Genomic DNA, 10,985 nt, shown 5'->3' on the forward strand with positions numbered 1-10,985 from the left:
TTCAGACTAAAGAGCTGAAGGATGAGCGGTCAGGCCCCACCCCCGCTCCTGCAGCTAACAGTGCAGAGGCTGCTGAGGGAGGAGGCCCTGGCCATCTCTGCTCTGCACCACCTGCCTACGGTGCTGTTCCCACCACTGTTCAAGGAAGCCTTCAACCACAGACAGACTAACATCCTGAGGGCGATGGTAGCAACGTGGCCCTTCCCCTTCCTCCCTGTGGGGACCCTGATGAAGACTCCCCACCTGGAGACCTTGCAGGCTGTGCTGGATGGAGTAGACATGCTGTGGACACAGAAGGTTCTCCCCAGGTGAGAGCCAGCTAGGGTAGAATGGTGGACACTGGGGTACAGGGAAGAGACATCTGGAGTAAGGGAGAATGAGGTCAAAGGTCGATCAGAGGCTTCTGGTGGTATCATCTTGGAAGATTGCAGAGGCCCTGACCCCTGTTGAGCCCCAGTATAAAGGACAGTTGGGTATGGAGGAGAGCTTAAAGCAGCTGCAGCCACAGTGGAATGAACCCTTCCCTGGCTCTCACACAGGTTCCAGAAGTGAGTGGAAGAGAGAGTCAAGAGTAACTGAATGGAGGAAGCAGGACAGGTCTTTAGATGCAGCTCAGGCAAAGAGCCCCTTGCCTGGAAGGCATGGGGTGCTGTGTGGAGACTCAGGACTGAAAAGCATAAACAAACACACATAACAGAGCAAGGACCAGGCGGCATGGGAGCTGCCTGGGGAAAGCTGGCTCTGGGTTGGGTCTTTTGTGTCTCCTGACACTTCTGTTCTACTCACAGGAGGCGGAAGCTTCAAGTGCTTGACCTGAGGAGTGTGCACCACGACTTCTGGGATGTTTGGGCTGGAACAGAGGGTGAAGACTGCTCAGTAGAGGCTGTGTGTGAAAAGCAAACCACAAAGCGCCGTCCTAGATACGCACTGAGGCAGCGTTTGAAGGTGGTCACGGACCTTTGCCTCAGGTTCCATCTGAATGAACACCAAACATACTTGTTACAGTGGGCCCAGCACAGAAGAAGTTTCATAAGGCTGTGCTGTGTGAAGATGCGGATTTGGGCATTGCCCGTCTACACCGTCAGGAAAGTCTTGATGGTTTTCCAGACTGACAGCATCCAGGAGTTGGAACTAAATACAGGTTGGAGTCTGTCCACTCTGGTGCATTTTGTATCTTACCTGGACCAGATGAGGAATCTTCAAAAACTCCTTTTAACCCGGGTCCACAAGAACACCTTCAAGGTTCTAAATACCCCCACAGACATACAAAAGTGTATCACCAAGTTCGTGTCTCAGTTTTCCAAACTCAACTGTCTCCAACATCTCTCCATGAATGGCGTCTACTTTTCCAGTGAGCACATGAAACAGTTGTTCAGGTAAGGTAGGATGGAGAGCGATTTCTGCTCCCGTGGCAACCCTTCCTCTCACATTAGAGAGTAGTGGGCACTTGATTGAGATCAGCCAACCACTGTGGATTTCACAATCACGGAGTCATCACAGCATCCAAGGGTTTTGTTCCCATTTTAACGGAGTCAGGAGCTCAGTTTGTTCAGTGACCACTCATTAAGCAGAGGCTGAGCTGGGGTAGGAGATATGTAGAGAGTGGCCTTGCTAGAAGACCAATCGGTGGGTCAGATGTAGTAAGCATGTGCTGTGTATTCTTGCTTGGCATTCTGTCTAAGATAAGGGGAGGGGAATAGGTCAGAACAGTGGGCCCAGAACTGGAGAGGGCCCACATCCCCAGGGGAACTCTGTGCTTAGCATTTGTGTGTCTTCTAATTTCCCACATGCAAAATCCTTTTTTGAGCTCAGGTAGGACCTGAGTGGAAATGGGTGGAAATGAGTGATACCCACTGTGTGTGAGAGGTAGGGGTGAGGAACTTTAGGACAGACTGTCCTGGGAAAGGCAGAGTGTGCCCTTGGCTAATGTGGCTAGCACAGGTTCTCTTCTTGATAGTAATGGACTGCACACCTGTGGACTGAGTAAGTCCCATTCTGATACTCACAGGGCTCTCCGCCAAGAATGGTGAGACTCTAATGAGCAGCATCCTGGATATTGATCTCCATTATATAGTCACATGACCTGAAGACAAGTGGTCACCTTTACCTCTATGCTAACCCTAACACCAACTCTCTCCATCTCTATGTGCCAGAACTAATCACTTGGTCTCTCCCTAGGTACCTGAAGACCCCTTTGGAGACTCTGTCCATCACTATGTGCAAGCTCTCACAGTTAGATTTGAATTCCTTGTCCCAGAGTCAGAGTCTCCATCAGCTCAAACACCTGAATCTGAGACTTGTGAAGTTAATTGATTTATATCCTGTGCCTTTCCACGATCTCCTAAAGAGTGTTGCAGACACTCTGCAGACCCTAGAGTTGGAGGGCTGCTGGTTGGTGGACTCTCAGCTCATCACCCTCCTGCCTGCCCTGAGCCAGTGCTCTCAACTCACCAGGGTCAATTTTTGTGACAATGACATCTCCATGGCTGTCCTGAAGGACCTTCTGTATCACACAGGCAACCTACGCCAGTTGACCCAGGAGCTGTACCCCGCCCCTCTGGAGTGCTATGATGACAGGGGTGATGTCCGCGTGGGAAGATTTGTCCAACTTTGTCCTGAGCTCATGGATGCACTCGCTACTGTAAGGCAGCCCAGGAGAGTCTCCTTTGCTACATATGTCTGCCATGAATGTTGTCAGCGCTGTGTCTATGACCGGGAGACCAAACTTTGTCGTTGTTGGCAGTAAATGGGGGAAGGTTGCTTCTTGATACTGAGAAATGAAAGCCTAACACAATCGGTATTCATCAAGGGGAGCCAGAGCTTATAGCCACACTCTCACTGCTTAGTGTTTGGGCAACAGTGGTATGCAGTAGGGTCAGACCACAGGGACTGAGGTTGACATGGAGAACAGTGGGGCTTGAGGACAAGTGTTTATGGAGTCAAAAAGATAATTCTGCATTTCTTTTTTCTTTAAGATTTATTTCGTGTATGAGTGGTTTATCTTCATATGTGTGTGCTTGGTGCTTGTGGAGGACAGATGAAGGATTGGATCCCCCGGAACTGGAGTAACTGCACCACCATGTGGGGGCTGGGAATCAAACATGGGTCCTCTGCAAGAACAAGTGCTCTTAGCTGCTGAGCCAGCCATCACTCCAGCCCCAATTCTGCATTTTCTAAACGAGTTCTGGCAGGACATGATAAACGCATGGTAGTTGTGAGGTAAGGGTCAGATTTTGAAACCTGGATATTGTCCTGGTGTCCTTCCCTGCCATTAACCTGGTTTCAGTGTCACTATTTCCCTTGGACTGTTGAGCTGGAAAGACCCTGTGTTGGCAGCAGATGTAAAAAGATACGGAAGACGACACTTTGGCAGAGACATGCAGCCAGCTTCGTGGATGAACAGCTCCTTTATCTTTGGTCTTTTTACTGTGAGCCGGCCATTGTCAGACTGCCTAGACCACACACACAGCCTGTGAGCCAGCCGACTGAACTTCATTTAGTTCTGATCTATATGGTTCTATCCTTCTGTTCCTTTAGCCTGTCAAATCCTGACTAAAACATCAAAGTAAACTGAAGGCAATTAGACACTGTTTTCTTTTCCTTCCCTCTGCCTGGGTGTCTGTTGTGTCCCACTGTGTGTCTGCTCAGCGCTTTGTGTGTACAAAATTTTCAACCTAAAGTGAGCAATGCAGTCTCCTGTGAGGGCTTTAGGGAATGGTCGAAGCATTCTAGCTGGTGTATTTAGACTAGGAGGTACTGTGGACATGGCAAAGACTGCTGAAGCAAAACCAAAGATAGAAGCCACATTGCTTGCTCCCTCCCTGTTTATCTCTTTCTTTCATAGTCACCTATTGCCCAGGCTGGCTTTGAAATTACCCTGCCTCAACCTCCTAAATGCTAAGATTACTGAAGTATGCCACTGTGGCCAGCTTTTAAATCACATGTCTGTGGGGCCCTATTCTTTAGGACTTCCAGCCCTCTGGGTGTCCCTGAACATAAAGGTCTCCAGCAGACGGACAGATGTCTCTGTCCTGTCTTAAAGGATTGACAGACCTTAACTGCATTATAAATGTCCAGGAGTAAACTTTTATTTTGTTAATGAGTACTATAAATGTCCAGGAGTAAACTTTTATTTTGTTAATGAGTACCTAAGCCTACCCATTGCACTCCCCTGTGTTTGTATATCGTGGTAGCAATAAAGAATTTTGTTTCATGCTCTCTGGTTTTTTTTTTTAATTAAGAAATTTTTTATTCATTTTACATACCAATCACAGATGTCTCTCTTCCCTCCTCCAGCCTTCACCCTGCAACCCACCTCCCATTCCCTCCTACAAGAAGGTAAGGCCTCCCATGGGGAGTCAGCAGAGCCTGGTACATTCAGTAGAGGCAGGTCCAAGCCCCTCCCCCGCCTCAAGGCTGTGCAAGGTGTCCCACCATAGGTAGTGGGCTCCACAAAGACGTTAAAAGTGTGTTAAGAATATAGGAGAGAGCTGGGCAGTGGTGGCGCACGCCTTTAATCCTAAGCGCTTGGGAGGCAAAGGCAGGTGAATCTCTGAGTTTGAGGCCAACCTGGTCTACAGAGCTAGTTCCAGGACAGCCAGGGCTGCACAAGGAAATCCTGTCTCAAAAAAGAATATAGGGAGGACTGGAGAGATTGCTTAACAGTTAAGATCATGGTGTGTTCTTGCAGAGGACCTGGGTTTCATTCCCAGCATCCACAACTGTCTGGAACTGTAGTTCAAGGGGATCAGTTAAAAAAAAAAAAAAAAGAGTAGGTGAGATAGCCTTTTGGGGTATTAGACCCCCCACTAGCAGGCCTAACATGTAATAAAAGAGGCTTCTGAAAGTGCTTTCTGAGATACACACACTGGCCAAGACAGAAGTGCTCTGCCATGCACACTCGTGCGCGGCACACACACATACCCAACACTTTAATATTTTAATTAAAAAATAGATATAACCTAATGGTCTGTGTTTAGCACTAGTTGGTTCCCAAACTCAGATTGTTTCTCTGCTATCTCCAGAGTGCTGGGAATAAAGGCAGCGGCTACTGTGCCCAATAACGAACCAGTTTTGCCTGGAATGCCTTGCTGATATTTTCTCTTTGGGGCAAGATGGAGTGTGGTAGCCACCTTGGGGACTGGAAGCTACTGATGGACAGCAGGTGGGATCCCAAAGGTCCTTCAAGCTTTGGTGGAGGCTGGGTCAGGGACAAGGCATTCCTCAGATTCCTGCATTGAGGTAGAAGCAGGAAAGTGCAGCAGCAACCACCGGAAGGCCACAGAGGAGCCAGAAGAGAGGCCTGGAGTGCCAGTCAAGGCCACGGCCTAACTGCTGGAGTCGGCCCTGCAAGCTGGTTCCCACCTGTTCTCAGGGACTCAATGAGAATACAACCAACCCAGCCTCAGGAGGTTTGAAGGGTGGTATGCAGCCCAAGGTGATAGATTTTTCCTGCCCCACCCTTTTTAATTTAAAATAATTTTTTTAACTTTAAGTGTATTGATCATATTCTTCCCCTCTCCAAGTCTTTCCAGATCCTCTCCCCCACCCAACTTTAAGTTCTTTCTCAAACAAAAAACCAATACAACAAAACTCCAAAACCCAAGAAAAGAAAATACCTGTTCCCCCCCAAAAAAACCCACCAAACTGTAATGAAATAAAAGTGCGCGCACACACACACACACACACACACACACCAAAACGGAGTCTATTATGTGTTGGTGAACTAGTTAGTCCTGAATATGAGGCCTGCCTTGGAGTGGTTGATATACCCAGTGTCACTCCATTGAAGAAAATTGATTTTCCTGCTCCCAGCAGGTATAAATGGCAGTTCAGTTGTTAACCTTTACCCTAGTGACTAGGTTTTCAAAATATATGTGTGTGTGTGTGTGTGTAATATAACAATAAGATATAATAAAAACTATCACATTGAATTGGGCAGGACAAGCCAACAGAGGAGAAGAGGCCAAGAGAAGGCACGAGAATCAGATACACTCAAGTCCCATAAAGATACTAACCTGGAAGCTCAGAGGACCGGTACGGACCTGTGCATGCTGCTTCAGTCTCGGAGTTCAGAATGTGCTTTGCTTACGGTAATTTAGAGGCCTTGTTTCGTGGTCTCCTTCACCCCTTCTCGCTCTTGCAATCCTTTTCCCTCCTCTTCTGTGGGGTCTGACGAGAGGGATTTGATTGATGGACACAAAGAGGGTTGAGTCTTCCAAAGTCTCTCAGTCTCTGCCTAATGTCTGCTTGTGGGTCTCCTGTGGGAACACAGTGAGGCTTTGGTTTTGAACCAAGGGTGGTGGTGTACCAGAGAGGCTGAGGCAGAAGGATTGCTAGTTTAAGAATACACTTTTGCTGGGCGGTGGTGGCGCACGCCTTTAATCCCAGCACTCCGGAGGCAGAGGCAGGTGGATCTTTGTGAGTTCGAGGCCAGCCTGGTCTACAGAGCGAGATCCAGGAAAAGGCGCAAAGCTACACAGAGAAACCCTGTCTCAAAAAAAACCAAAAAAAAAAAAAAAAAAAAGACTTTTATCCAATGAGCTATCTCACTACCTATTTTATGTGTATGCGTGCTTGCCTGCATACACACACACACACACACACACACACACACACACACACGCACGCACGCACGCACGCACGCATGCATACATATATGGGACATGGGGATGTGTACCATTTGTGTGCCTAGTGCCTCTGGAGGTTACAGAATAAGAGAGGGCAGCCGGGCGGTGGTGGCGCACGCCTTTAATCCCAGCACTCGGGAGGCAGAGCCAGGCGGATCTCTGTGAGTTCGAGGCCAGCCTGGGCTACCAAGTGAGTTCCAGGAAAGGCGCAAAGCTACACAGAGAAACCCTGTCTCGAAAAACCAAAAAAAAAAAAAAAAAAAAAGAGTTAGAGGGCGTCTGGGCTAAAAATCAAGACCATCCCTAGCAACATCCTGGGGATGAGAGGACTGCTGAACTCTGACCTAACTCACTGACCCCCTGCCTTACAGAGCCTGTGTCTCTGTTCATAATGTTCTTGACCTTCCCCTCACCTTCCAGCCCAGTGTCATGCACTTCCCATTTACTTCGATCCTCCTCAGAATAGACCTTCACCCAAAGCAGGAATTAGTTCCTGTTCACACAGATCTGAGCGAAATGCTCACTTGGGGTACTGTACGCTTGTGAGTCCTCACCTCCTTCAGGGTCTCTTATACCTGTTCCTATCCCCTTACCTCACAACTCACTCTCTATAGCTCTTTCCACCCAGCTAGTCTTGTAGCATGACAGTTCAGGCCTCTGCTTGCTCAGTGGTCATCAGAGACCTCAGTTTAGGGAGAGTGGAAATAAGACCATGCTCAGATATGCTGATGTCTCCCTCACTGTTAAATCCAGTGGCTGACAGTAGGTGCCCACCACTCCCTAATGTAAAAAAGAAAGGTTTGCTGTGGTAGCAGAAACAGCTCTCCACCCTTCCTTACCAGAATAGCTGTTTTAGGTGGTGTACTGGCTAGTTTTATGTCAACTTGATACAAGCTAGAGTCATCAGAGAGAAGGGAGCCTCAACTGAGAAAATGCCTCCATAAACTGTGGCTGTAGGCACCAGGCACACCTTTAGTCCAGCACTCAGGAGGCAGAGTCAGGCAGATCTCTGTGAGTTCAAGGCCAGCCTGTCTATAGAGTGAGTTCCAGAAAAGCCAGGGCTACACAGAGAAACCTTGTCTCTAAAAAACAAAACAAAACAACAAAAAAAGATGGTTGTAGGCAAGCCTGTAGGGCGTTTTCTTAATTAGTGATCTACAGGAGAGGGCCCAGCCCATTGTAAGTGGTGCCTTCCCTGTCTGGTGGTTCTGGGTTCTGTAAGAAAGCAGGCTGAGGAGTAAGCCAGTAAGCAGCACCTCCCCAACCCCCACCCACCCCGCCCATGGCTTCTACATCAGCTCCTGCCTCAGATTCCAGCCCTGTTTAAGTTCCTGTCCTGACTTTCTTCAGTGATGAACAGTGATATGGAAGTGTAAGCCAAATAAACCCTTTCTTCCCCAGGTTGCTATGGTATTTTGTATCAGCAACAGTAACCCTAAGACAGATAGCCACTGAGAAAGTAGATGCTATTGATGCAGGGTTCCTGGACACAGTTGAGATTGGAGAACTGAGAAGTAGAAGATGACAACCCTTCCTCTGTGCTGAAAAGGTCTCTGTCATTGAAGATATTTGTGGTGATACCTGGTGCATAGAATTTGCAAAGATTTCTTACCTGGCCCAACCACAAACCGGGTCAGTGAGGTCTGACTGCATCGCATATCTAGTTCCAATTCCTGAATAAACAGTGGATCTAAAATATTCAGTATCTCTAGGACGGTGTTGATGGATGACGCTCAAATCCATAGCGTCCTACAGCACAGCTCTACTGACATGGTTCTCAGTGAAGTAAAACTGTGCTAACACCTCAGGGCTGCTGCGCCTCAGATGCGATATTGATGACCCAAGTTGCACAGCCACCATCCTGGGCTCCAGCTGAGACATTCTGGAAGTTCTGGTGCGTAACCACCAAATACCAAATCAAGCATGGTCAGTTTCCTACTCCTGTAAGAAAACTGGTAGAAATCTCAGAAGACAAGACCCAACATAGTCTTCTTTTACTCCACATTTGAAATGTCAGCTGGTCTCTTCTCTACTTTGTCTTATAAATATTCATTTTTTTTAACTGGTGAATAACAAACCCAGGGCCTCATACAGATGCCTGAGCAGCATCTGTAGCTCTGTCTTGCTTCTCTCATTCTGTCCCCTTTCAGTGCAGCCTGATCCCAGTTATTTCCATGTCAGAGGCACTGATGGGTTCCTTTTGCCTCAGCTGGGTCTACTCCCATCTGTTCCCCACACTTGACAGTCAGTCCTTTCCCAGATGGTTCACCAAAGGCTGAGGCCTCCAGTCCTTCAAGCTAGGACCATCAGAAATCTCTGATCCACCTTCGACCCCCATTCTTCCTGGCCATATTTGCCCCTCGCCTACTTTCCTGCATATATGGAGCTTGCTTCCTTGGGATGAATCTTCTGGGTTAGCAGCACATCCGCTCCACCCAGCACAGCCTTGCAGGTCTCTAGGTCAGGCATCTTCATTCAAGACTCTCCAGGAGGCAGGAAAAGGGCCAGGCTGCCACCATTGCCTTTAGGATGCTTGTGTGTCAGTGAAGGCCTCCCTGGACAGTGATGGGAGGGCCTCCATGGGCAGGCACTCAGACAGAGATGGCCACGGCTTCATCCCTTAGCAGCCCCTGCACTGCCAGCTGCAGGGGTGTGGCTGGGGCCGGGAAGTTCTTCCTGGTGGGGCTTCAGTCTGCAGCCTTCTTGGGAAGCATCAAGGAAAGACTATACTTTCGGACTGAGACATAAGAAGCCAGTTTTTCCATCAGGGGACTCCTATCAGAGCCAGAGTCACTGCTCTGGCATTGGTGGAAACCTCATTTTACCCCATTCCATTCACTATCTGTTTAGTCTAGAAGCCAAACTACCTTCACTAGCAGCATGGGGAGCCTTTCACAAGCATACACGTGGACACGAGTCACTATTGTTCTGTGCAATTCTAACCAGCTCCTCTTAATTCTATTCTGCTGGGGAGCTGGTACCCTAGAGCCTGAAATCTGATCCCCATCTTTTTATGGTTAAAGGATGACAATCCTCTTCCTAGGCCCTGACAGGAAGACCATGGGAAGGTCACATGTTCATCCTCCCCATAGAAAGACTGAAGAGAAAGTGTGCATAGTGTGTCCTCACCTATTGCTCTCAAAACTTTGCCTCCTGTTTTGGTGACACTGGGAACTGGAACTGTCAGCTTAAGATGACATGGCTGCTGTCTCGCTCTCAAAGCCAGTGTGCAACAACGTAAACTTTCACAAGGGGTAGAGCCACACAAATGCATGCAGCGCATCTGGAAAGCTTGCACTCTGAGACAGGCATGCTCCCTCGACACAGGAGGATTTCCTGTGCTTCCTTGGGGTCTAGAGGGAAAAAAGAGAATGACAAAGAAATCTAGTTTTATTTTGATGTGTTTTTAAAAATTTTTGTAATGACTTATTTATTTTATGTGTATTAGTGTTTTGTCTGCATGTATTTCTTTGAGAGAGTATCAGGTCCCCTGGAACTGAGGTTACAGATAGACAGTTGTGAACTGCCATGTGGGTGCTGGGAATTGAACTCCAGTCCTCTAGAAGATCAGCCAGTGCTCTTAACCACTGAGCCATCTCTCCAGCCCCTTCATGTGTTTTGTTTTGTTTCAAGACCTTCCTGGTGTTCCCTGTGGCCAAATCAACAAACCAAATGAAGGACAGCAGTAATGGAACTCTCCTCACACCTTTAATCCCAGCACTGGGGACCCAAAGGCAGGCAGATCTCTGTGTTCAAGTCTTTCTTTGCTTTTAAGTGCTTCGAATGATCTCTTTGGTAAATGAAGGTTTTTATTCCACCATGATCTGGATCCATTTTATGTGTTTAAAACTTTGACAACTAATAATATAAATTATATATGATTATATACATATGTACTTTTCATGTGTATGAGTTTTTTGTTTGCATGTATGTAAGTATATATACCACATGTGTGCCTGGTGCCGATGGAGGACAGAAGAGGACATTGGATTCCTTGGAACTGTAGTTATATATGATTGTGAGCTACTGTGTGGGTTGTGGAGATGGAATTCACTTCCTCTGGAAGAGCAGTATGTACTCCCCATCCCAGCAGTTTCCCCTTCCTCCCCTTCCCCCAGTCTCTTCCCCTCTTCTCTCCTCTGCCTCAGATCCACCACCCCCCTGCCTCCCTTCAGGAAAGAGCCGGCCTCCAAGGGGGAGCAACACCGACTCTTGAGCCATCTCTCCAGCACCCAGCACTTTTGACAAACTTTTCCAAAATCAAGTTCTATTTTAAATCATTTTTTGACCTTGAACTAACTTTGACAGCCCAGGAAAGTCTCAAGGGATGATAAAAGAGCGGAATAAAATGCAACC

The 10,985-nt window shown here is 47.7% G+C and overlaps 1 protein-coding gene across 1 annotated transcript; it reads left to right on the forward strand.

The window, feature by feature from the left end:
* Window positions 1–2,891, forward strand: LOC131905286 (PRAME family member 8-like). The gene is made up of 3 exons (XM_059256260.1): window positions 1–308; window positions 789–1,376; window positions 2,179–2,891. The coding sequence occupies exons 1-3, from the start codon at window positions 22–24 to the stop codon at window positions 2,744–2,746; spliced, it is 1,443 nt and encodes a 480-aa protein (XP_059112243.1). The 5' UTR covers window positions 1–21; the 3' UTR covers window positions 2,747–2,891.
* Window positions 2,892–10,985: the final 8,094 nt, after the last annotated feature.

This window comes from Peromyscus eremicus, chromosome 2, assembly GCF_949786415.1.
Source record: "Peromyscus eremicus chromosome 2, PerEre_H2_v1, whole genome shotgun sequence".
Taxonomy (NCBI): Eukaryota; Metazoa; Chordata; class Mammalia; order Rodentia; family Cricetidae; genus Peromyscus; species Peromyscus eremicus.